The 26648-nt window shown below is 42.5% G+C and overlaps 4 protein-coding genes across 11 annotated transcripts; 2 read left to right on the top strand and 2 right to left on the bottom strand.

The window, feature by feature from the left end:
* Positions 1 to 228: 228 nt before the first annotated feature.
* slc44a2 (solute carrier family 44 member 2 (CTL2 blood group)) lies at positions 229 to 14781 on the bottom strand. 3 transcript variants are annotated; one of them, XM_068320726.1, is made up of 21 exons: positions 14174 to 14781; positions 9072 to 9120; positions 8914 to 8987; positions 8492 to 8576; positions 7979 to 8063; positions 7722 to 7899; positions 7508 to 7634; positions 6420 to 6503; positions 6069 to 6181; positions 5859 to 5990; positions 5675 to 5774; positions 5079 to 5171; positions 4536 to 4620; positions 4160 to 4422; positions 3929 to 4023; positions 3682 to 3785; positions 3512 to 3585; positions 3353 to 3423; positions 3181 to 3269; positions 3015 to 3099; positions 229 to 2746 (listed from the first exon to the last, which is right to left on the bottom strand). In XM_068320726.1, the coding sequence occupies exons 1-21, from the start codon at positions 14208 to 14210 to the stop codon at positions 2199 to 2201; spliced, it is 2571 nt and encodes an 856-aa protein (XP_068176827.1). In that variant the 5' UTR covers positions 14211 to 14781; the 3' UTR covers positions 229 to 2198. The 3 variants fall into 3 exon arrangements, with proteins under 3 accessions (XP_068176827.1, XP_068176830.1, XP_068176829.1); XM_068320729.1 differs by having other exon boundaries at positions 229 to 903; positions 14174 to 14740; XM_068320728.1 differs by lacking the exon at positions 14174 to 14781 and adding an exon at positions 9779 to 9890.
* LOC137599688 (glutaryl-CoA dehydrogenase, mitochondrial-like) lies at positions 13385 to 20449 on the top strand. Of its 2 annotated transcripts, none has more exons than XM_068320731.1 (12): positions 13385 to 13541; positions 16331 to 16441; positions 16641 to 16670; positions 16779 to 16919; positions 17130 to 17192; positions 17303 to 17473; positions 17553 to 17682; positions 17842 to 18058; positions 18156 to 18259; positions 18367 to 18492; positions 18580 to 18740; positions 19052 to 20449. In XM_068320731.1, exons 2-12 carry the CDS (start codon positions 16339 to 16341, stop codon positions 19123 to 19125), a joined length of 1320 nt encoding a protein of 439 aa, XP_068176832.1. In that variant the 5' UTR covers positions 13385 to 13541; positions 16331 to 16338; the 3' UTR covers positions 19126 to 20449. The 2 variants fall into 2 exon arrangements, with proteins under 2 accessions (XP_068176832.1, XP_068176831.1); XM_068320730.1 differs by lacking the exon at positions 13385 to 13541 and adding an exon at positions 15860 to 15998.
* On the bottom strand, positions 19665 to 23966 carry syce2 (synaptonemal complex central element protein 2). 4 transcript variants are annotated; one of them, XM_068320735.1, is made up of 5 exons: positions 23807 to 23966; positions 23518 to 23634; positions 20203 to 20288; positions 19954 to 20062; positions 19665 to 19868 (listed from the first exon to the last, which is right to left on the bottom strand). In XM_068320735.1, the coding sequence occupies exons 2-5, from the start codon at positions 23608 to 23610 to the stop codon at positions 19665 to 19667; spliced, it is 492 nt and encodes a 163-aa protein (XP_068176836.1). In that variant the 5' UTR covers positions 23611 to 23634; positions 23807 to 23966. The 4 variants fall into 4 exon arrangements, with proteins under 4 accessions (XP_068176836.1, XP_068176835.1, XP_068176838.1 ...); XM_068320734.1 differs by having other exon boundaries at positions 23518 to 23650; positions 23807 to 23965; XM_068320737.1 differs by having other exon boundaries at positions 20203 to 20282; positions 23807 to 23964.
* Positions 23497 to 26648, top strand: LOC137599689 (uncharacterized). 2 transcript variants are annotated; one of them, XM_068320733.1, is made up of 4 exons: positions 23497 to 23578; positions 24711 to 24833; positions 25090 to 25392; positions 25786 to 26648. In XM_068320733.1, the coding sequence occupies exons 3-4, from the start codon at positions 25176 to 25178 to the stop codon at positions 26064 to 26066; spliced, it is 498 nt and encodes a 165-aa protein (XP_068176834.1). In that variant the 5' UTR covers positions 23497 to 23578; positions 24711 to 24833; positions 25090 to 25175; the 3' UTR covers positions 26067 to 26648. The 2 variants fall into 2 exon arrangements, with proteins under 2 accessions (XP_068176834.1, XP_068176833.1); XM_068320732.1 differs by having other exon boundaries at positions 23541 to 23665.

The following is a 26648-nucleotide window of genomic DNA, read 5'->3' as shown; positions in this document are numbered from 1 at the left end:
AGAATTCTAATAAATGTAAACACGCACAGAATTTCAGGATCTCCAATCAAGGGTTTATTTCATTAAAGAAAGATAAATTAATAATACTGAACTGATAATTACTGATCTCCTGTGGGTCTATTTAGTATTTAGAAATGTTATCTTAGGTATTTTAATTGCACAAGTCTTCTATTTACAAAATTAATCCGTGAATAAATGTTCCCTTTTGTTGTTCTCTGAACACTGAAATGGTATCACAAACTTTTATTGGTTTACAACAGTATGAACAATACTGAAAATGCTTTACTCAGAATTTTTCTCAGAATTATAAACATGTAAATGGAGAACATGAACAGAAGTGTTATTAAAAAACGAAGCCTGCAAATTCCAGTGAATGCACTGGAACCATTTGTAATTTAACACAAGCATTAGTTACCTGTATCTTAGCACCTTAGGGAACTAATTTCAAACAGTGCAATATGCTTAATTAAACTTAGAAAGCGCAACATTACTCATGAATAGCTTTGGCTACATCTGCCATAAAGTGAAAATCTCATTGAAAGACACTGGATTCTTCAAAGTCCAGATAAACTGCATGCCAGAAAATAATACATACAAAATATACAACAAAACTGAAAAACATGAATCTTTTAAGGCGAACAGACATCTGCAACTTGAGCTCCCATAAAATCACCCGTTAACAAAGAACAGGGTAGTGATGGGTTTAAGGCTTTGTGACAAAAACAAAAAGGATCAATATCATCATGCAGACAACACAAACAACTCCCAACGCACAACACACACACACATAAAGCTAATCGACAGATTTGGCTTCTTGATTTGTCTTGTTCAGGAGGGACAGCAGATCCTGCGACATGAAATATGGCCTCTCTGGTGATCCATCGTTACGCTCCAGATCCTCCACTGTGACACGGACAGAAGGAGTTGAGAACATCTGAAGTATACTGACGATTCTTGTTTCCATACGTTGTGTGAATAATAATATGTTTGTCTTTCAGCTACTTTAAGATTTTAAATTCCTTCAAATCCTTCTTCTGACAGGAATAACCTGGCTTGTGTGTGAGATGTTCTATTCTATGGGTCATAAGTAGCATACTACACTTCCCATAATGCATCTGAATATGTTCAGCAAAAAACGTGTTCATATGGAAAATTTGTTACCCTCCATTTGGGACTGATGGAGTTGATTCATTAAACTCACCTGTTTTCAAATGACGAACCACTCTGACATCAGCAGACACCCATAACAGAACTACTACGATTAAATACAATCACCTTTAATCGAGAATTATATCCAATAAATATGGAATGTCGTCAGTAAATTCAGTGGAAAATCAGCTTACATCTTTAACAAGGTGGCAAACAAGAAAAAGTACAAAGGCATCCAGAGATTAAGATGTTAGTTGCAAGCATTCAGAAGGCCATGTCAACATCATGCAGCACTTAGATAGAAACAGAGAGACGACGGGGCCGGAGCGAAGGAGGCGGGGTCAGAAAGCGACTGTTGGGCCTGCGGAGCGTCACAATGGCTGCATCGTGAGGACACAATCACAACGCCAGTCCAAAATACCAAGGCAAGTAGGTGGCAATACAATACGTGGGATCCCCTCTCAGCAAGGATCTGTACAAGACTGAAGCCAAAAATACATAACAGACAAACACGACTGTATATATATGTATATATATACAAGTTCCATAGGAAAAAAATCCAATAGTCCTACAGTATATTTAATGTCTGTAACAATTTGGCGTCAGCTGGTTTTGTAAACAGTGAAAAAGATTCACCATCAATTGAGATTCATTTGTTCTGACTGTAAACACTTAATTAATGGTTCTGTAGTGCATAACAAGATTAAGACAATAACTATTAGTGACAGCAATCAGGCACAGGTTCAGCACTCACAATGTTCTACAGGTCTTTACAAGAAACAAACCAACACTTCTAAAACCAACACAAGAGAGCGGTTGTTGTTGTTTTTTTTTGTTTGTTTTTTTTCAAGCTACAGAGATGCACTGGGCTTTCGATCCGTCTCGACCTTCAAACCTTCGGATGGACGTCACTCACACAGCAAGGCGATCTGAGAATTTAGCTTGTATGCCACAAATTTAACACATCCATATCACAAAGTTGGAGTTCTTTGATTTCATGAGGTTTACCAACCCTGGGTTTTTTCCCCCCCCTTGCATCACTGGAACATCTACTCTTGAGGCGCAGAGGGTGGCTTTTCCTCCTTTTCTACATTCTTTGCACCAGTCTCGTCTTTCTCAGCCTCCGTAGCTGGGGGCGGCACCTCCTCGGCCGGCGGCGGCGCTTCCTCGTCCTTTTCCTCCTGTTTCAACTCCTGTTTCTCCGCAGCTCCTTTCACTTCTTCTCTCTCCTCTCCTTTCTCTTTCTTTTCCACCTCCTCTGTCTCAATGACTTTTTGGTTGCTGCGTTTCTCCTCCTCTTGCGGCTCTTCGCCATCCACCTTGGACTGCAGCAGCTGCTCCTCCTCGTTGTCCTGCTTGAGCACTGTCTCCTGTTTCAGTTGGATTTCTCCATCTGGCTGCTGCTGAAGAGGAGTCTCCTCCTCCAGTTTCACCTCATCCGCCTGTTTGGCTGAGTTAACGTGGTCCACGCCATCACCAGCGCCGTCTCCATCGCCGTCGTCCTCCAGCTTCTTGGTTTTAGAGAGGATCTCATGAAGCTCAGGCGACATGAAGTAAGGCCTGTCAGACGAGCCGTCGTTTCTTTCCAAATCCTCACCTTTTACGTGAGCGGGGAATGACATTTGTGTGTTTTTGATTGGGTTAATGGAAAGTTAGGGGTGAACGAAAAACAGGAATTAAAGGTGATGTGTGAGAATAAAAGGAAATGTAAAGGGAGAGATGAGACAAAAGAGAAGTAGAGTCAGAAACACGACAGGAAGATGAAACCAGCATCTCTGCTTTTAGCTCAGATAGTTCAACGAGCGCTTGAGCACAGGAAGAGGAAGGAGTTCTGCAGGAGATCTGGTGAATGCTCAGTTACTCACAGAAACAGAGGAAGAGTGTGTCCACACACATAGCGTACACACTGAAGAAGCCGTGGGCGATGAGGTAGGATCCCACTACCACCGTCTAGGTGAGGAAAATCACACACATCAAGAATCAGAAACTCATCAGCGAGCTTCATAAGAAACACAGTGAACGTCTTCTCACCAGGATTGGCACCCAGTAGTAGTTCAGAGACGGAGTCGCATCCTCCACCGCTTTCATCCTCCCAGAGAAAAAGAAGAAAGAAAAGATCCCTGGAAGGAAACACATGATTAAGTCGATTCACTCCTGAAAAACAGGAAAACGTTTACGGTGTCAAGAAACTGAAGCCTCCTACCAACAATCCCAACGATAAGGAGTTTTCCTAGAAACAGCAGGAAGTCTGTCACTTTATCCAAAACGGCCACCCTGTGTCGAAAAGGAAGCAGCAGTGAATAAGAATGTACATCAAATAGAGACTGAACGCTTCATGTGCGCGAACAGGGTGAAACTCTACCTGACGATGTTCCTCATGAGGAGGAAGAAGGCATCTCGAGCTGAGGGGCAGAAACTTTTTCCATAGATGGCAATCTGGAGAAAAACACCAAACCATTTATCGCTTTGAAACCTGTCAAGACTCGACGCCGCTCGTGTTGTAGCCGCGTTCAATCAGCGAGAAGAACTCACCATGATGTAGGCGTTCCTGTTGAGGAACTTGATACATTTCTCGAGACACCAGAAGCAGCACTTCATGCAGCTCAGCAGGAATTTAGCAAACTTGTTTTGAGCCCCTGAAAGGAGAGAGTGATAAAGTTAAGATGGTAGAACTACACGCATTCAAAGCGTTGTAATGATGTGATCGATCCTTGAGCTCCGCTGTTTACTTGACACCAACAGTAGTACAACACTGTACAAAGAGGTCAAATCTGCTGACCTTTCAACTTGTGATCCAGGTACTCCAGAACGACCCTGATGGCCTGGACTAGAGACAGGATCAGAGAACCGAACGCCAGCGAGCCTGTGTGGTACCTGGACAGGAAGGAGGAAACACAAACCGTCCGTAAACATGATGTTCCTCCTGTGACGCAGGTCTGACCTGAACACAAGCCTCACAAAGCATAAGCAGCAGGACTGAACCAACAAGAGAAAAAAGTGGACCTCTTACCGGAGCGCCCGTCCAAGCGAGGCAAAGATGGGGTAGGCGGGAATATGTTCAGGCTTCTTGAAGGCCCAGTAATACGAGGCGAAGGCCCCTGACAGCGTCACCTGACCCAGGGCTGTCACAAAGTTGGCGCACCAGAAGAAGAGGAAGACATTGTAGAACTGGAACAAAATCAGGTACTTATGGTAGATGGTCTCGCCACCGTAGAAGGCGAACAGGCAATCGGCATCAGGACACTGAGCCGAGATGTTGGAGGTGTTGAACGTCTGCAGAAAGTGAAGAGTGGCAGACGACATCATGGGTGATTTTTAAAGTGAACGGTGTGTGAAATATCAGCAGGTAACGCACAGCTTGAATCAGACTTGAGTGAAAAGCATACCTGGGGGTCGCAGGTCTCTCGGGCGAACTCACACTCTGAGTTGTTGAACACTTTGAACACCTGTTCGTTCGAAGTGGACAAGAAACTGGGAGGAACAGCTGGTCAAGGATATTATTCCAATAAAGGTTACGTTCATCTGTGTCAGCTTTTATGGAAATATGCCACCCATTTAGAGTAAAAATTGATTTCCTCCCTGATTACATTTGAAGTGTTAATAAAGAAAACAAGAGTTCTTATCTCTCCTCTGAGTTAAATCAGGCCCAGAGGTGCCGCCCCCTGCTGGACAGAACGGTGGTTGCATGGTTATTTAAAGTTTGATGTCACAGGTCTGAATTGCACCAAATGTTGGCATCCATGTCTTTAGAACCCAAAGATGCAATATAAGTAACACATATATATATAAATAACATATATATATATATATACATATATATATATATATATATTGCAAGAATGGAAAACTGTAGAGTTGTGATTATTTTTGCAATAAAAATGGAAAAACAAAGATGAAACAAATGTGTGAACAATAATGCTTAAGGATACACGGCCGTGATGGCCCAATAAGCAATCACCACAGCGAGGAGGGCAAAGGTCAAAAGTGGGTAGAACAGAGATGACATCACATGCCCAATAGCTCTGGAAAACACAAAGATTATCACAATCTTCTGTTGGCAAGTTTAAAATTCATATTCTCTAAAAGGAGGAGCAGACATACCGAAACAAAGAGGATCAGTTCCGGGCTGTGTTACCGCGCTGAACGCTTGTTACCGTGTCAGCTGTTCATGCTAAAGGTGTTAGCATACAGTTGGCTGTTCACATTTTCAGTAGAACACCTTTGAAATCCTGTCTTTGGTTTCCAGCAGCTCCAGACACAAACATTTGTCTAGAACTTTAACTGTTTATTCAATATTTTACTGAAAACAGCAGCGATCGACTGATTAAAGCAGCAAAACTAAATCAAATCTGCTACGTAGTAGGTCATTAAACCCAAAAACCATGAGCTGAAGACACCGTGATGGATGATAATTCTCTTTTAGACAAAACCATTCATCATAACACATTTAATCCATTCTAATTATAACAAATATTGATTGAGGCAGATTTTGAATAACAGATTTGGGGCTTAGATTCAAACCGACCTGCTCGCCTCTTTGATAAGGGCGACAGCGATCAGGAGTCTCTTCCTGAGGAAGATGAGGAGCAGGATGATGATGACCTCCACAATGATCAGAATAATCACTGCAAACATTGAAGACATTCGATTAGTGCCATTCAAACTTCACACAGAGAACCGCGTGTGAGTGGAGGAGCGATGGTGCGTACTGAACGCCAGCCAGGTCTGTCGGATCTGCAAGTAGACAGAGAAGTCGGTCTGCAGGCCGAGGTCCCGGATGGTGACATCAGCACCCGGCTCCCCCTTCAGACTGGCAAACTCCATGTAGCAGTGGAAGATCCCTAAAAAAGTTTATTGTTTAGTCGATTCTTTGAATACGTACAGAGGGCTAACGTCATGTACGGATGCTACTGACTCACCGTAACCGATGACTATGATAACCAAAACAATCATGACCCAGACCATGATTCCAGCCAGGAAACGCAGCAAGACAATGAAAACCAAGCTGACCGCCATGGCGATCACCAGACCCCTGCAGAGCGTGGACAGATCACATGCATACATTAGTACCCGCTGCAGTCAAGCATACTTCCTGGTTTCAAAGCGATTAGTTCACCGAAGTCATGCTTCTCAGACACCGAGTGAAAATGTTCGACAGCTGTGAGAACTCTGTGTTTTGACAACTGCATTAAGTGAGAAAGCAAACAGAGTGGCGTCTGCCTGTAAATGTGCTAAATACTGTTTAATGTGTAGATGCTTAACAGACTTACAGCAATATCCAGTGCCAGGACTGAGTGTAGTCCTCAAAGATCCTCATGGCCACCTGGCGAGCTTCAACTGCCACGTTTGACTTCCTGTAAGACCAAAATAAAGAATTAAAAACACACCACAAATAACACAATGTGCACCGTAGACATCCGCCTCTGGAGCGGAGCCCCAACACCTCGTGTCATTCACAATCAAATTTATTACAGTAGAACCTGGAGATACGAGTTTAATCCGTTCCGTGACTTAACTCGTAAGTCAAACAAAATTTTCCCCATTTAACATAACTAAAATCATTTGAATCTGTTCCAGCCCTGTAGCTTTGATTGCAGTGCACATTTGCCGCGGCATTGTTTCGACAACCTCGTACAACGTCACATCATTTACTTCTGTCCAGAATTGCATTAATTTTTGGCCGAGTTCTTGTATTGACGATAGGAGTCAAACCACTCTGTAAGGTCTTCGCCAGCACATCCCATAGACTTTGAATGGGGTTAAGCTCAAGACTGTGGGGGCCAATTGATGTGTCAAAATGATTCCTCACGCTCCCTGGACCACTCTTTCACAATTAGAGTCCGATAAATTTTGGCATTGTTGTCCTGGAATATGATCCCAGCCATCTGGGAGAAAAAATCCATTTATGGGATAGCCTGGTCATTCAATACATTCAGATACTCAGCAGACTTAATTTTTTTGCTGAGTAATATTGCTGACCCTGGACTCGACCAACCGAAGCAACCCCTGATCATAACGATGCAATTTGCTTATTGAAACCCAAACGGTGACTTTTTTTTTGGTCGGGCAGTGTACATAGACAATGATAAAAAAAGAAAAGAAACGCAAAAGTCAGAGAACACACGAGCTACGTCTTTACTCCACCAATGAGAACAAGATCTCTGATGTTGTATCCATCTACCAAATAGTGGTGGTGTCCTGAACTCGTACCTCGGAATTTTGCTATTATGTCGAACAAAAATAAGGACAGAATGACGGCTCGTGTCTCAGGTAACTCGCATCTCGAGGTTCTACTGCACTGACAACAATGTCCTGTTCATATAACAAGCATTTCCTGCTGGCAGTGAAAAAAACTCACTTGGATGCCTCCAGAACATCCGTGGCGTTAATGCTGACACCGTCCTCAGATTTGAAAGTGGTCTCGTTGCCCACCACCACCACCCCACCCTTCATGGTTCCCAAGGCAGGGAGGCAGCGACGCGTGACTGTTGGGAGGGGGGAGAGATGATCCACTTAGACAACTCTGATGGTTTCAACAGCTTTAACAGGAACTTGAGACGGCTGTGACTCACAGGCTTTACTGGGCATCAACATGGCCGGACACAGGCCGTCCCTCAGGAGCTCTGGAGGACTCAGTTTGGCGAAGTCCACCCCTTCCTTGCAGAACTGTTTGTAGTAGTCGTGGTCCTTCATGTTCAACTTGGCTTTCATCAGCGTCAGATGCCTGTCAGGACAGCTTTCCACACATAACTGCAGACAAACAGCAGCATGCATTAACAGAAGGAGACAGACGGTCCGACAAGCAGCAGATGCAGGTGTTTCCCTTCACCTGAGTGGTGGGACACTGGAACTCCAGTAGCACCAGAGGACTGGCACATTTCAGGATGTTGAAGTAGAACAGAAGAGGTTTCTTTCTGTAGTTGAGAGGAGGAACACAAGATCCAGCATCAAGTACAGAATCTTTTTACAAGTTAAGAATTTTATTAGGTTACAGTATTTTCCGCACTATAACGAGGCGCACCTTCAACGAATGGCCTATTTCAAATATTTTTTTTCATATATAATGGGCACTGTCGCTTTTTTGAGATAATACTGTAATCTCCATGGGTCATGACAATCAGACAGAGCGTCAAACGAATGTCAAAGAAGTAAAAAGAAAAGAAAACAATGTCAGATTTTTATCAATATCCGAATTACATCCAAGTTTTATCCAATCAAAATTACTCGTATCTTATCTTCAGTGCTTCTTGCAATACAGTCTGACCTCCCCTGATGTTGATCTTTTAATGAATACATTTCTATGATGAGATCAGAAAACGCTTGAGAGCATCACGCAACTCACTCCAGAGGGGTTCCAGCTTGCCCACAGAACTGCCCCCTGCTGTCTGTGGGGTAGATCACTTTCCTGGGGTCACCCTGGGACCAGGCTGCATGGAGAAGAAGAGGAACACATGATAAACCTGATGAAGCACACACACGTTGTGTGTATAATGTCAAACTGCCTCTGACTTGTAGAACACAAGGTGCGGAGCAGCTTGACAAGCGGTGCGGGTTCAACTCGTCTCCAGCAAAGCGAACATCTGTGGGCGTGTGTTTTTAATAACGCCAGCACCTCAGGTTGTTCTTGTGTTTGTACCGATACAGATTTTTTTTTTTCCCTGTGCAGTTTAAAGATTTTTTTTCTGTATTTTTAGAATTAAATCATCATTAAATTTACTGAAAAGGCCTGAATTTAGACGTGATCGTAACGGAGGCCGATCTTACCGAGAATTCCCACGGCAAAGTAGCCCAACAAGGCGATGATGAAGAGGATACAGCAGAGGATGTCTGTGCAGCCCCTGAGGAGACGAGACGTGGAACACCGTTACTGATGTGTGGTATAAAAACAAAAGAAAAAAACAAAAAGATCAGCGACGCCTCACCTGTTGTGGATCGGCCCTTTGAAGCTCGGGTCAAACTTCCTGGACTCCCCTGAGGACGAGAAGAGACGACAGGCTCGTCACGCTCTCTTTGAATAATGAACACAGAATTAGAAACCACTGATTCCATTTTTGTTCAGTGTGTTTGTGTGTGTGTGTGTGTGTGTGTGTGTGTGTGTGTGTGTACTGTGAGCACTCCGCTCAACCTATCGACAAACACAGGAAGGTCTCCGGCAACAAAAGGATTCTACTGTCTGACTGCTGTGCCTGGCAACCCACAAAATGGCTCCCCGGAGACGGCGAGCTCCCCGTGGACACAGCTAGACGCCATGGAAACACCTCAGACATGGCAGAGGAGGAAGATCAACCCAGAGTGAGATCATCAGCTACTAGTGTGAGTCATCTCTTCAGAACAACAACGACGGCGGTGGTGGCTGCATCTGATGCTTTAATCATGGGAATGGTCTCAGTAAACATCAGATCATGGATCAGCATCAGTAACCACATGACACGCCCTGTCACATGACTGGAAGCGTCTGCATCTGTTCCTGTGACGGCGTTCAAAAACTCCCTTAAAAGAAAACTGAAGTCTGTCTGACACGAGTCGATGATGTCAAACATTCAGCAACAAACAAACCTGGAGTTCATTGGAAGAGCCAATGGGGGGGGGGGGGCGATTGGTTGGGTTGGGGGGGGCGGTGTTACTGTACCTGTTCTTTCAGGCTGAGCCATTCCAGCGTTAAATTCCTTCTTAGGTTTCAATCATAGACGGTTTTATCGATTTCTCTACGTCGTGCCCGTCAGCTGTTTTGCGAACATCTCCTTCCTGTTTGAGATCTGCGTCTGACTCCTCACTTCCTTCTTTCTTTCAGAGTTCTCACAGCTCTGCCGTCGCCCAGCAGCCCCCCCCCCCCCCCCCCGATGCTCAGACATTGTCGGGGGAATTGCAGAAAAACAGAACGGCTGGGGGAGCTGGGAGAACAACAGCCAGAGGGATGAAAGCCAGACGCTGCCAGAAATAAAGCCGACAGACAGGGAGGTGATCTGAAATCAACCTTCACTCTGTTATTACGTCTTCAGGGTCAAGTCAGTCCTGGAAGACGCAAAAACATCAACACAACCAAATCAAACACAACACCAACACGTCCCACTCAGATGGATGGCCTCACAGCTTCCTGAATTCCCCACAAAGTGTTGGTTTTTTAAAAAAATTTAAACTCCACATCACTAACTTCCAGAACAATGAACAAAGATTTTTGGAAATGCTTTTGTGTATTGTTAACACAATGATCCCGTTATGATGATATGAGTGTGTGTGTGTGCGCGTGTGTGTGTGTGTGTGTGTGACACACACTCCCAGCTTTGAGGTGGTCCGTGCGTCCTACGGGTTGTCTAGGATGCTCACTGCTGCTGCCCTGTGACGGACCCACGGTAAGCCACATTGCTATTTTAGAAGGTGAATAAAGTTGTTTTTTTTTAAATTATGAACCTCTTAACTGTTTTGGTAACGTTCTTTATCCATACATGTGGATATAATAAGCAAAGACCTGCCTTCAGACGTTCCTATAATGATACATGGGCATATCTAACATTAATCAGTGGTTGACTGAACAAACAGGCTTTAAACATTTTTAACATCAGCATCACTTATAAATTATTTGAATGTATGTAATGTTCTCTCATACTACCCCCAGATGATTGTTATACAATCATTCTACACTCTTTGTTCAGTTATATTATTTGATATAAAACATAAATGGTTGTATCAGATTGGACACAGAGGAAACAGCTTCTAGCTGACGATATTTACAAGCAGACGCATTCATAATTTACAATTTACATCTTATTAATTTATTATTTCAAGAAAGAAAGCGTTGAAATGGCAAATAAGACACAGCATAATTAATTAGAGAGTTTTTAGAGGAGCTGAGGCGTTTTTGTGACTCCAGTCTTTAAACCAGGCTAGAAATACTAAAATGTTCAAACTAAGCATAGCAACATGAATTGGACTCGTATTTTTAGTATTCCAGCTCTTGCAATTAACATATATGACCTGAACTGTGTGCACGACATCATTATTCACATATTATGAATTAATTGCACATTATAAATTATATTACCATGATAACTGCTTAGTATTTATGAAATTAGAAGCTCAATTATTGCCTAAGTTTGAATACAAATGTGTGATAATGCTTTTTTTTTGCACAATATAATTCTTATTCAGATTAAATATTATTAATCTTAATAATTCTGTCAAAGAAAAATCTAAAATATACTAATTATATTATATGTACAATATTATGGTGATTTATAATTTAGTCATCTGCGTCAACGTTTTACTTTCTTAACTGTTTTATTATTTGATGATTTGAATGTGTTTAACATGAAACATTGACATGATCACTGTTTTCTCTCCCTTACTGTGATCATGTCCATGTTAGAGACAGTGAATAAAAACCACATCGATCTCATTTCTATGTTCTGCTCACAGCGAGATGTCATCCCTACATTGGAACTTTGTGCAGTTATACTTTGATTTCATTGTTATTCTTTCTTAATCTTAAATCCTGGACAACTGTCTGTCTTTCTGCCACCACATTTCTGGTTGCTGTTTGGTCTTATCTCCTCCTCCATCCCTCTGTCTGTATGCAGCTCTTTCTCTTTGCTGAAGAGGGTAAACACTGGGAGTGATTCTTTTTTTCACCCATCCATTTGTAGAACCATCTGTGAAAGTGAGACTGGGCTCCATCAGAGCTGTCGGCTCTGTGCTGAGGAACACTCACTGTGCTGAAAAGCTTTACAGCAGATTTGTTGTGTAAAGATCTCCAAGTGTCTCAGGAAAATCTTGTTTGTTTATGACACTGGTGAAATGAAAGTGATTGTCCTGAACTAATCTCAATTACTGTAACATGTGAATGTTGTACATTGTTTTAAAACCAGGCTGATGATTGGAGGATGTACAACAAAATGAAACACATTAAGATGCTCTGATGCAGAATTAGGGTTAGTCTGCCGTTCTCCGATAAAACAAAGAACAAGCAGATACTTATCGATTACTGCAGGCTGAATTAATGTGAATCACGTGTGCTTTATTTTTTTGGGGGGGTTTACTTAATTGGCTGACATCACCCCTCCGGGTCACTCATTACACCCTGCAGGGTCCCTGATGATGAGGAGCCAGGAGGCCACTAGATGATCTCAGCCTACATTCAGGTCAATGATTCTGTAAATACAGCTGCCACACAAAATTAACATGAACATTACTCATCAAAATATGTCAAAAAAATAGAAAGATCTGTTAAAAAGAACTGGAAATGAAAGTGAAAACTTTCAAGTCTGACTAGTTTTGTTGGCTTTTCAGGTTACAACTGTGTGTTAAAGGAAGCCATGATGTCATATCTGATGTGATTCACTAATGGGCCCAGAGGGGTTATCGGATGAACCTCCTCTTGACTACCTTAATGGGTTAGCGGGCAGTGTGGTTGTGTGTGTGTGTGTGTGTGTGTGTGTGTGTGTGTGTGTGTGTGTGTGTGTGTGTGTGTGTGTGTGTGTGTGTGTGTGTGTGTGTGTGTGTGTAACTACTGTGTACTACTGCTCCTCGGCTGAAAGCTATTAGTTCTTTAAACTACCAGCTGATGGTTAATACGTTCATTGACCTGTATGCTCTTAACAGCAAAACACATTAAATCCTTGTCATGCAGAGATAATAAATATTTAAGAACGGACAGGTCAGAACTCTGTATTCCTGTATGCTGGGATCAAACACAAGTCAAATTTAGAATGTTCACTGTGAAACATTTAGCAGCAGTGTGTGTCGTTGCGTGTGCCGGTGCATGCGTGTACATGCAGTGTGTGGTAATGCATCTGCCTGCCAGTTAGACAGAAACTGGAGGCCTTATGAGTGTGTGTGTATGTGTGTGTGTGTGTGTGTGTGTGTGTGTGCAGAACAGGCTGCAGCCTGCATGCACGCCTACACAGCAGGAAAACGTGGCGCTGAACCTTCTCGTGGAACCGGGAACTGCTCAAGGTCCACAGCGTGGAACACCACCAGCATAGCATACCGTGTGTTTGACTCACGTAAATCTTTATCACCGCTTTTGAAAGGGCTGGGTTTTCTGACCTTTTCGCCTCGGTGGGGGAGGGGGCAGGAGAAAAATAGCTGTTTACATGGTGACAGGAAAGTGACAAGGAAATGTTCCACAGTGGGAGCTCCGTGGATCGCCTAGAGAGGATGTGCGCTTGGAATTGTGGGTGTGGGTTGTTGGGAGCATCTTATATTGTGAAAGCAGGAACTGAGATGTGGAGTATCGCTGTGAGATCTGTGTGTGGTCAGCTCATGTGAGAACATGGACTTGTGGTATTAAAGCAAGAATAGCTCTGCTTATGAAATCTTCATGAGTCAACGGTCCATAGTAACAACAACCCAGCCCGGGCACGACAAATCCACGCCACGGCGTGGAGAAACAACTGGTAAGTGGAGAACATGCATGGCACACAAAATAATAATGAGCTATGAGTCACGTCTTGGGCACTGGGTGGGTTTTCCATAACCTAAGACAAAATCCATAAATGTTCCTGTAAAGTGTCAGTGTGGGTCTGGACCATATTCCAAAAAAAAAAAAAAAAAAGGATTCCATAAACAAAATAAAATCCCCATCAACTCCTCCCTTTCCTGTTTTTGTCTTCTTATAGTTTTAAGTCAAATTGATATGAGCTACTGAAAACAAGCTTGGTGTGAATGGATGACAACATTTACTGCTCATCCATCTCCAAGCTGTGGCATTAAGGCGAATATCATCAGTAAATAATGGTAGAGTTGTAGTTCAGGACCCATTCGAAGCCATAATTGGTGTGAAGCAAGAGCAACCATCTATTTAGAATATGATGCCTTCACAGTTGGGGGTTTGTCACTTAATATTCGGTGGGGGGGAAAAAATAGTTTTTTGACATTAAAGAAGGTAAAAATCGCGGCTGGAGGATGAGTGTGAGTCCAGATCTGCATCAGAAGCATGAGGTCCACACCCTCTCATCTCTCGCTCATTGTTTCCATTCCTTAAAACGCAAAGATCGAGGAGAAAGCTGCACCTTCTCGGTGTTCTTACCGTATTTAGGGTCCGGGTTTTTCTCCTCCAGCTCCATTCTCACACCGTTCGCGTCCTGGCGGTTGATCAGATATTCGACAGGACAGTTACCATAGAAATGTCGAGGAAAGAACCATCAATAAGAGCGGCTGACGGCTACGGCTACACACACAGACCATCCCAAACCTAGCTGGAGCAGGGCGGGCTCCGAGCTAACGGGGGAGCAAGGCCAACCAATAAAAGAGCAGCATCTGCAGACTGGCAGTCGCCTGAACCAACCACAGCGGGCTTGGGCGGAGCTAAGAAATTTCACTCACCGCTACTTTAATGGAATGTATGAACTGTTTGTGAAGATTAATGTGTTTCTGAGGGACGTAATGCGTTCACAGTGGGCGAACAAATCGGTTTGCTTCCCACAAGTAAGATTAATTCAGAAGATATCATTTAAAAATGTATTTTTACCTTAAATGTGTTCGTAAACAACCATCAACTAAAATAACACAGTAGCCATGACCAGCGCAGAGCTATTTCCCGTACATGTGCTTTACTACAGTAGCTATTAAACTAAATGTACTCATGTACATCACGGAGGGAAATGTTTCTCTCAGCTGAGTCTGATTTACGCACATTTCTTTCCTTCATAAAGCCTTTAAAATACAAATGTTCATAAAAACTATACCTAATTCTTGCAGATGTAGATGTCATTGTGTTGATGTACCAACAAAGCAGCCATGGTTGACCAATTGCACCAAATAAACATGTGTCTGAGAAAATAGTGGCATTTATTGTAGAATAAAATAACATTCGGGACAGGTTGTTTTTTCAACATCAATTTGCAGATTTTATATTTTGGGCTTTTTTTTAATTTTTAGTACATGACGTTTTTACGCTCTTCCTCCATGTCTAAAGTAAAGTCTTCACTGGTTATAAGAAGTATATTTTAAAAATATACAAATAAATAAATAAATAAAATAACGCAAGGAAATTAATAAAAAAACAATTAATGGAGGTGGTGATGAGTGACGAACACTGATGACGGGGCCCACATCTGTCCATAAAAATATCACATAATTCATTTGATTCCACTTAGATTCGTAAAAATATCAATAGCTGTTGTTAATAATGTAAAGAACCCCAGACCCACCCACCTACACACCCACTCTGACCTTATATATTAGAAGAATTTAGTGATAAAGTTTGAGCAGTTTGAAGCACAGTATCTAGGTAATGCAATAAAATGCACTTAGAATAAAGGGAACACTTTTTGCGCATTGTTGTTAATGGTCTCTTACGTAACGTGTGGACATTTTTGGACCAGGGGTTGTGACCCTGGTGTGTGTTTTGTGTTACTCTTGTTGTTGGTGTGGTTCCTGTTGTGTTGTCGTCCCGTCAGCTGTCGGCCGGAGCGTCACTGGAAAAAAGTTGAGAACAGGCGCCCCGGACGTTCAGGACGCGTCTTATTTTTACCAGCCAATGAGCTGGAGGGGTGTCAACACACACCCTTCACACAGCTGCTCAACGCCATTTTGAGCGTGGAAAGTGTGTGAGAATCAAGTTAACACGTCAAAGTTTAAACACAACGTGCTGCTCGTCAGTGGTCAAGACTAAATCCTAGTTAATTATTTCAATTAATGCCACCCATAGTTGTTTGCGTGACGTGCACGCGGTTGCGTAACTGCATGTCGTGCTCGTGCGCGTGCCTCACCTTCAATGGAGGAAAAGCGCGCCCGTGTTTTCTGTTACGTATCTCTGTGACGTCACACGCGCCGGGTCTATAAAAGCCACTTTCGTAACTGTCGGTGCTGAACGCGATCGGATTATCAGACGGACGGAACCGGATTGAAAGGTAGCGCGCAACTGAGTTTATTCTCACATCGTTTTTATTAATCGTTTTGAACACAGAGCATCAGGGTTTGGTGAATTAACAATCATTATAACAAGCTGCACTCTTTTCTTTCACTTTTTCTGCACGAACAAGTAGAATATTTTTAATTTATCTATAGAATAATTCAATAGAATGAAATCACAGCCGCAGTATTAGAACGAAGTTTTAACTTGTATTTTTAAAGGGAATTTGATGCCTGTTATGTTCTAACATTCCTCGTTTTACTGGTCTGACAACCCAACCAAGAACGTGTAGCTGTGTTTCACGTTTCTGCTCCTGGTTCTTTTTGTTAGACACATAAATGGCTCTCAGAGGTTCCATCACCCGTCTGCTCTCCAACAGCCGGAGATGTGTTTCTGCCGCTGCTACCAGAGCTCAGGGATCAGCAGCTGCAGCTCCCAGAGGTAAATCTGATGGCATTTAATCCTTTAAATGTATTGAATTTAAGGTCAAATTAAATTAGGGGCGACAGCCTTAAACCTCCTCATGGAAGAACCACTTTCTCTTTCCAAAAGCACTGGAAGGAACAAGTTAGATTTAAGTTTTGCATTAAATGATTTAAAATCCACCCGACTCAACGGGTTTTTTTTTGTTTCTTTGTAGACACTGAAGAGAAAAAACCAGCAAAGTCACGTAAGTGAAGTGTCAGAGTTGAACCTGGTCTGCACAGTTTCGTTCACACGCTGCCTTAGGACATCACAGTGACATAACCAGTGTGTGTCCACACACTCTGTCCTTCAGCCAAGGTGTCTTTCAACTGGGGAGATGTCCTGAATCTGGAATCCCAGCTGACCGAGGAAGAGATTATGATCCGGGACTCATTCCGAGATTACTGCCAGGAGAAACTCATGCCCCGCATCCTCATGGCCAACAGACACGAACGTAAGCGAAGCTCACGCAAATGGTCGCATCACACAGAGGTGTCTTGTCTGTTTAGTGTACTGAATTTATGTTTTGATCAAAAAACTAGATTAAGGAGAAAATATCACCGTGGTATTGAATTATTCCCTTACAAATTTCTTTCCTCCAACTTTTAAATGAGCAAAAATAACTTTCTGATTTATACATGTCTTTCTACTTTACCGGCTGCAGACTTCCACCGAGAGATTGTGTCAGAAATGGGAGAGTTGGGAGTCTTGGGTCCAACTATTAAAGGTAAACAGAAAAAAACACAATTATGATTTTGTCACCTCAAATGAAAGCGAAACGGAAATCCTTGTCTACTTCTTCTGTCAGACGTCTCTGCATACTGGTTCTCCCTGTAGGGTATGGCTGCGCCGGCACCAGTTACGTTGCCTACGGCTTGATCGCCAGAGAAGTGGAGAGAGTGGACAGCGGGTACCGCTCGGTCATGAGTGTCCAGTCGTCACTGGTCATGCACCCCATCAACGCTTACGGCACAGACGCACAGAAAGAGAAGTACCTTCCTCGACTGGGTGAGGGACTATTTCCTGCATTTAAACATGATTTGGAAGAAAAAAAGAAAAGACTGATGCAGGATTACTCATTTTGTAGCTCGAGGAGAAATCCTGGGCTGCTTTGGTTTGACGGAACCCAACCACGGTAGCGACCCCAGCGGTATGGAGACGAAAGCCAGATACAACCCATCCAGTAGTACCTTCACCATCAGTGGCGCCAAGACGTGGTAGGTCCAGCAGATCAGTGTTTAACAGATGGCAAAGTATGGCAAAAAAAACGTTATTGTTCAGAATTACTTGGTGTTGGTGGCATTCCAAATGAAATTTAGATCAATCTTAACAAATGGTTTTTCTAACGTTAGACTCCACTCTCTTTCCTCTGCTAGGATCACTAATTCCCCTGTTGCAGATATTGCAGTGGTGTGGGCCAAATGTGAGGATGGCAGGGTGCGGGGTTTCATCTTGGAGCGTGGGATGAAGGGCTTCGCCACCCCCAAAATTGAGGGCAAGTTCTCCCTGCGAGCGTCTGCCACAGGCATGATTCTAATGGATGAAGTGGAAGTTCCCCAGGAAAACCTGCTGCCCAACGTTTCTGGTCTGGCTGTAAGCAGCAGCTCGTAGCTCAAGTCCTACTGAGTATCACACCGATGTTACTGCATTACATTTCTTCTGTTGATCTCGTGGTCATCTTTATTTCCAGGGCCCCTTCGGCTGCCTGAACAATGCCCGCTATGGCATCGCATGGGGGACTCTTGGAGCTGCTGAATTCTGCCTCCACGCTGCCCGTCAGTACACCCTAGACAGGTAATCATGTTCGGTCAGGCTTGTGGACACTTGAAGATCTAAAGGGATGTCGGCCTCAGATTTTTGGAGAGGGTTTGGTTTTCATAACTTGTCAACCCCTCGACCAGAATCCAGTTCGGGGTGCCTCTGGCCAGGAACCAGCTGGTACAGAAGAAGATGGCTGACATGCTGACTGAAATCACTCTGGGGCTGCAGTCCTGTCTGGTCCTCGGACGACTGATGGATGAGAAGAAGTGAGAATACCCATTCTTTCAGGATTATTTAGCGGTGTGAAACGCTGGTCCTTGTTTTCTTCAATTCTGAATGTTTTTCCCCAATAGAGCTGCACCAGAGATGATCTCCATGCTGAAGAGGAACAGTTGCGGCAAAGCTCTGGATATTGCCAGACAGGCCAGGGACATGATGGGAGGAAATGGAATTGCAGACGAGTACCACGTCATCCGTCATGTCATGAACTTGGAGGCCGTTAACACATACGAAGGTAGACATCAAGTTTTAACCTTTGATATTTTAAAAGTTCAGAAGGTCGTTTTGTCCTGAAAAGGGGTTCTGCTCTGTCACCACTAGAGGGCAGCAGTGTTGAGAAATCCTTCAGGACTGACTTGGAACCATAGTCCATAGTTAATAATAAAATAATCAGTTGTTTTTAATATATTTTTAATAGAATAATTGTGTCTAAATCGCATTGGAACATTAAAAATTTTCAATGTCATTGTCACCGATTTCAGACCAATACCTGTTTTCAACCGACAACTGAAATCACTTGTAATGTGTCAACCTTTTTCCTAATAGGAACCCATGACATTCATGCCTTAATCCTGGGCAGAGCCATCACTGGACTGCAAGCCTTCACTGTTGGGAAGTAACAGTTCTACTCTATCACCTTTTAAAATGACTTGATGAGGATTTCTACTGAACTGCCTGTTGCCCACAGCCTCGGTGGGCAAATGGATGGAAACATAAAATATTTCTGGGATAAACCACAAACTTCTCATCCTACTGACTGTTTTTGCTGTATTAAGTAACGTCAGTATCACAGAACAAAATACAAAGATCTCATTTTGTCTGTTACCATGCCATAAATAGTTGGGCATCAGTGTTGTCTCATGAGTTTGTTTTGTAATTTACAGAAAATTTAAAAACGGCTTTGAATGAATATGGAGACACAGGGAAGAGTAGATACCAGAGTTCCACAAAATATAAACTAAAACATGACAGCCAAATAACTTCAATTTGCTCATTAGTTGTATTATTTCATGAAACTCAACATGAATTCAATATTTTACTTTGACTAATCATGAGCTGTAACCTGAAGTGCTGTCCTGAAACCAAGACTCAACCAAGGATTCTTGAATAATGTGAATCACATGGAGTCAAACAGAAGAACATCCCAATGACTCCCAGTCTATTTGGGTTCAGTTCTCTCCAGAACAACAGGAGGTGGCAGGAGCCCTGACAGCTCCTGGTTGGCCTCCTCCAGCTCACCGCTGACTTTAACGCAGTTCTCTAGCAACTCTGACACCTCCTGCAGCTTCGGCTGCATCTCAGCGCTGTTTGCTTCATAGATGGAGTACATGCACGATTTCATCTGCTGGCACATCTCTGTCACCTAGGGAGTAGAATGTGGTACTCAGACCAATCATTTAAGCAGGTGGACAAAGAATAGAGACACAAGTGTGGAAAAAGCCTCGTACCAGGGCAATCATTTGCTCCTGGAAGTGGTCAATCATTTTCAGGTCACTGCTGCGGTTGCTGTTCACCTTTTCGATAAGGCGTTGTACGTCCTGGCTGATGTTATTGATGCTAGAGTTTCAATAAATATTGACACATGTGTTGGTTCAACGTCTGTTCAACAAAAATTCTATCAGAAACGAAATAGGACTATTTATCCTGGGGACCTGTGGATTACCACAGGGTGGTTTGGACTCTAGGTAGTTCTCTACCTGGTACGCTGGTCTTGAGGGTTAATTAGGCTCAGTCTTGATGGCATCACTCTGGTTGAATTATCATCAGTGTCTTCCCTCTGTATCTCCAAGAACAATGAGATAAGCTGTTTCATCATCAACAGGTGTTCAATGCACATTTACTCTAAAAGTGTGATTTCTCAGGTACTGACAAACAGCATCCAATAAATGTCTCAATTTTGTTTGGACTAAATGTTACTGTGTTTAAATAAGTTACAATCTGGAAGATGTGTCGTCCATTTTTATTTACTAATCCATGTGTTGAGAAAAGAGAGCCAAATGTTGATGTGGGCCAGTTTTAGCCAGGCATGATTTTAGATTTTATAAAATTAAATCTCTGAAGCGCAGAAATTTGTAGCTGAGTTTTGTGTCCCTGGTACTCTGACACTCAGAAACCAAAAAATACACCCCTTTTTGTCTTTATAGTTAACTTCACTCCACAAAGTCAATTTAACTCAAAATAGAGTGAACATGAATCAACAGAATTTGTGGTCTGCAATAACTTTAAAATTATGGAGCAGGAGTGTCAAACTCATTTTCATTGAGGGCCACATCAGTATTATGGCTGTCCTCAAAGGGCCAGATGTAACTTATTAATGTAACTAAATGTAACTCAATGTAAAGTAAAATAAATGTAACTACTCCTTCTTGTTAAATACCTCTGAATTTACTACTTATTCAAGTTACAAACATTACAGTTGCACAGAAAAAACTGTTTCTCGGTAATAACAACTTCTTTCAATTTGTCAGGTTATGAAACCCACAGAACTCCATCACTCAAGGCTCAAACTATCAAAGTAAATAAAGAAAAATAACATCAAACACAAGTCAGAGCATTAACTTTGTAAAAAATATTTTTCTCAAAAGTTAAAATGGGCTTAATTATTGCACTGTGGGAAATGTAGTTTTTGGTCAAAGCAGACTTTTGACCTATTTATTTTTAAACACTCTGACCATTTACCATGTTCTCGCGGGCCACATAAAATGATGTGGCGGGCCACATTTGGCCCCCAGGCCTTGAGTCTGACACACGTGCTATAGAACAATAAAAACTGATTCCCATGTGATACTGTTATTTTTTTTTTGGTTTGTTTGTTTTGGGTGAGGAGGTTACCCCCAAAAATGCTGAATTGTCATAGATCATGAATTAGAAAATAAAAACGATTTTATATAGTTTGTCAAACAAAAATTAGACGATAAAACACTTGGACATCAATCCACCCATTTTCGACAACCATTTATACTCTGCAGGGTCAAGGGGAGGAGCTAATCCCTGATGACACTGGGTCAGAGAAGGGGCTGGACAGGATGACAGATTATCAGAGGGCCCTCAGGTAGGGAGGCATGAAGCCAAATATCAAAAACAGGCAATAACATTATTAATTGTACAGTTTTAAAACAAACGTAAAAAGGCAAATAACATAATAACTGGCCAATAATGTAATAACTTTTGGTGAAATAAATACAAAAATGAATGAATTAATAAATAAGTAAATAATTAGGAGTTAGGGTTAGTAATAAATGACTACGCTAATGACCAAAAGTTATTACGTTATTGGTTCAGGACTTTTATTACATAATTGGCCAGTTATGACGCTATTGCATTTCAAAAACATGTAAATTTATTACATTCTTCTTCTCCTTTCGGCTTTTCCCTTCAGGGGTCGCCACAGCGAATCAATTGCCTCCATCTAGCCCTGTCCTTTGCATCCTCTTCTCTCACACCAACTACCTTCATGTCCTCCCTCATTACATCAATAAACCTCCTCTTTGGTCTTCCTCTAGGCCTCCTGCCTGGCAGTTCAAAACTCAGCATCCTTCTACCAATATATTCACTATCTCTCCTCTGGACCTGTCCAAACTATCTCAGTCTGGCCTCTCTGACTTTGTCTCCAAAACCTCTAACATGTGCTGTCCCTCTGATGTACTCATTCCTGATCCTATCCATCCTGGTCACTCCCAGAGAGAACCTCAGCATCTTCATCTCTGCTTCCTCCAGCTCTGTCTCCTGTCTTTTCTTCAGTGACACTGTCTCTAGACCAAACAACATCGCTGGTCTCACCACAGTTTTGTACACCTTTCCTTTCATTTTAGCTGAAACTCTTCTATCAAACATCACACCTGACACTTTTCTCCACCCGTTCCATCCTGCCTGTACACGCTTCTTCACCTCTTTTCCACACTCTCCATTGCTCTGGACTGTTGACCCTCAGTACTTAAAATCCTCCACCTTCTTGATGTCTTCTCCCTGTAACCTCACTCTTCCACTTGGGTCCCTCTCATTCACACACATGTACTCTGTCTTACTGCGGCTAACCCTCATTCCTCTCCTTTCCAGGACAAACCTCCACCTCTCTAGCTTCTCCTCCACCTGTTCCCTGCTCTAACTACAGATCACAATGTCATCTGCAAACATCTTAGTCCATGGAGATTCCTGCCTAACCTCATCTGTCAGCCTGTCCATCACCATAGCGAACAAGAAGGGGCTCAGAGCTGATCCCTGATGCAGTCCCACCTCCATCTTGAACTCCTGTGTCACACCTACAGCACACCTCACCACTGTCTTACAGTCCTCATACATGTCCTGCAGCGCTCTAACATACTTCTCTGCCACTCCAGACTTCCTCATACAATACCACAGTTCCTCTCTGGGCACCCTGTCATAAGCTTTCTCCAGATCTACAAAGACACAGTGCAGCTCCGTTTGGCCTTCTCTGTACTTCTCTATCAACATCCTCAAAGCAAATACTGCATCTGTAGTACTCTTTTTTTGGCATAAAACCATACTGCTGCTCACAAATGTTCACTTCTGCCGTTAGTCTAGCTTCCACTACTCTTTCCCATAACTTCATGTAGATTTATTACATTATAAGCTGTTATTGAATAATAATTCAATAACAGCTTTAACAGAGCAGTTTCCACTCATATTAAGACGAGAGTCAAATTTACCTCATATTTCCCTAAAAAGCATGTGTTATGGACTGTGGGTGGACGCTGAGACAGGGTGGGATTCAAACCCAGAACTTGAAGCCACCTCCAGAGTGGCAGGAGAATGAATAAAACCAAAGCTTGTGGGAAGTCAAATGAAGCAAAGTTGGACACTTAGGTATTTCTCAATCTGGCTAATAAATTTTACACTTGTAAAATCTGAAATGAACAAAATCCAGTTGTTTTTTATTTTAAATTTGTCCCCTCTTTTGTCCACAAAAAGAAAAAACATCTTGTATTACAAGTTGGGCCCCAGCCCTTCTAAGGAGCACTGCACTAACACACCATCACATCAACCAGGAGTACCTGAGGGCTCTTTCTGACCAGCTCGTACCCTTCATCAACCCTCTTGGGAGTCGACGGCAAGGTGAATGGTTGGTCCTCAAAGAAACTTTCCATCTCTTTTGACTCGTTAAACTGAATCTGTAAAGCAGCACTCCTGTGAAAAATACAGGTAACTCTATTTTCTTTTTGAGTAAAAACACACATTTATTCAGAGATGGGCATCGCTAGCAAAAGAAGTCTGCTCACTTCTAGCACTACGAACACCTTTAGGTAGCTGTTAAATGAGACACAAATATTAATTTCTCCTTACCTTCAGCGCAAAACTGAGTCTGTAGATATGTATTTAATGTTACAGTAAACAAATACTAGTTATTTACGCATAAACAACTCAAATAGAACAGCTGTGGGAGATGGTTTAGGTGTATTAGTTCATAACTGAGTTAAATTCGTCTCAAAACCCGCAGACAGCGCTGCTGCGCCCGAGCTTTAAACAAACTCTCGCGAGAGGATGTTGGTGCTCGGTGCGCTGGGAGATGTAGTTTATTTAGGTCATAGTTCGTGTACAATAACTGTATGCGGTTGTAGTTTTTAACGCTCTGTATCTTACTAGCAAGTCCACGGGTCCCTGATATTATGTTGAAACAATAAACTCGTTTTACTTAAAGCGTTTTAAAATAATACTGTTAAAAAATCGCATCAAATATTAAATTTAAAGCATTAAAATGAGATTGTCACACCTGGTTAACAGTGCAGGAAGAAGACAAAACGAACATCATGGTTTAAAAGACGCTGTAAGAGTTGTATATTTTTCTGTTTTTAAACAACTTTAGAGAGGTGAAAATAAAATGAAAATTGAAGTGCAAATGTTCCACTAACTTAAAAAAAAAAAAGAATCTTCACTAAAAACCTATATGTGACATGTGTACTATGCATATGCGTGTTTGGATGTAATGTCTTTGAACATTACTTGGCAGAAAGCACTGACTCAGATTGGGTTGAGTGGGATGCAATGAGGGATTGAGATCTGTTGTGATTGGAGCCATAATCCCTCGACTCCCCCCCATTTCTCTCTCTCTCTCTCTCTCTCTCTCTCTCTCTCTCTCTCTCTCTCTCTCTCTCTCTCACACACACACACACACACACACACACACACACACACACACACACACACACACACACACACACACACACACACACACACACACCGCCTTCAGTCTGGATTATTTCAGCACAGGAGACGAAGCATTGTACAGCAGAGGAATACAGAAGCTGTCAGAAATGTGATGTTTGGTGGAGGATGGAGGACGAATCGATGAACGGATGACATCAAATCAATGGTAACGTAACTTATTAACTGCTCTGCTGAAACATGTTGAACTGGCTCTGCAAAGATCCCACTGTTCCATCTACAAACTGTAAACAAAAGTTAATAGCTGGATTCATCTACTCATGTGACAATTTTATATTGATCCAGTGATAAAAATGTCTTTATCCAATTAAAAAGTAAACAACATGGAAAATTAAAAATGAACATATGAGTGTAATTTCAAGTGTTCACAGACAACAACAATCCTCATTTATCCTGTGTTTCAGGAAGTGGCATCTCAGCATGATGATTAATCAGCTTTTAATGTAAGGAAATAACTCATTTTTACTGGAGGAAGTGGAGATTTTGGAATATGGACCGCTTTAACTACACAGACGAAGGCAGATTTTCTTTTCAGTATTTGGTCCATAATATGGAGCCCCTTTACAAGGAGTACAAGCCTCCTCCCAGGGACATCATACAGCTACCTAAATCCATTCTGTACCTCTTGATGGCCGCTGTGGTGGTTGTTGCGGTGGCCTATGCTATCGTGGGTCACCTCATCAAAGACCTCATGCTGGATGTAGCAGGTACTCACGTCTATTAGAGGTAGTCATGTCAATGAAGCAGAATTTCTGTGTGTTAGAACTACGTTGAAAAGTTTCTTCCGGACATGTGAACTCACAAATGAAGTGTTGCTTTAATATAGATGTATACTACTTTGTCAAATTTGTATTTGAAATTTGAGGCTCATTCTCTTTTTGAAATGAGCTTTGCACTTATAAAGAACTCTGTAAAAAGTATTTTTTTTGTAACATTGTTCATTTTTTCCAAAAAAATCAGTTTGTCTTTTGAAATGAAGGCACAATTCGAGCAAATAATTCAGTAAATCTCAATCATGTGGGGATTAAATAACTGTTTGGGATGAGGAAGGTCATTGTGAATGTCTGTGTTCTTATCCTGCACCTCGGTTCTGTCTGCAGACTGTTTGCTGGGCCCAGTGGACGAGGAGCTGACGAAAGACGGCGAGGTGGAAGGTGTCAGCCCTCTGCACCTACCACCCGCCCTCAGCCACTCCCACCCAAATGCCTTCCACGTATGGGACCAGGACGACATCATCATCCCCATGTCCCCCCCAAACGAGAGCCCGCTGACCAGCCCCTTCATGGCTGTCATTCCATACATACCTTCCTTCTTTCCCGCCGGCCTCAACGTCGGCAGCCCGACCCACAATCTTCCTATCCCAAAGGACACCGACGTGTGAAGCAGCTTTAGGTTTTCATGCTGCATCTCTTTCATTTTTTTTAGCTCCTTTTGGGATTCACAAATCCAACATCAAGGGGACTCCAGAGACTACAACCACAAAAGCTTTTGATATTCCCCAAATTTAACTACAAACCAATACAAGCAGTGGCCAAGGCAAAACCAGACAAATGGATTATTTCTGCCAGAGTAACCAATCGTGTTCCACCGAGACGGAAACAGTCGTGTCCAGAGCACAGGTCTTCTCAGTGGATGTTTGCCAAACGGACATCATGACCATTCACCTTCTCTTTCAGACTCAGTAATCGGTCTGTGCTCTCAACCTGCTTCGACCAACTTTAGGCATATTGACTTATGGGGAGATTGCTGCTGTATTCGACACAATCCAAATATAAAATTTAACATGGAATCTAAAATACTCTACCATGTATTATACACGCGTGTTACAGGGTAGCCATGTGTTCCTGCTGAAGTCATGGGTCAAATAAAGGTGAACACCGCTAAGATGATGTTCGCTAAAACTTGTGTGTCAGTCTTGTCCTGGTGCTAAATATACAACAGGAGGCGTCTTTAGGATGATAAG

Source organism: Antennarius striatus, chromosome 8 (genome assembly GCF_040054535.1).
Source record: "Antennarius striatus isolate MH-2024 chromosome 8, ASM4005453v1, whole genome shotgun sequence".
NCBI classification, from domain to species: Eukaryota; Metazoa; Chordata; class Actinopteri; order Lophiiformes; family Antennariidae; genus Antennarius; species Antennarius striatus.
Note: the sequence above shows the minus strand (reverse complement) of the source record. Positions and strands in the feature narration are given on the sequence as shown.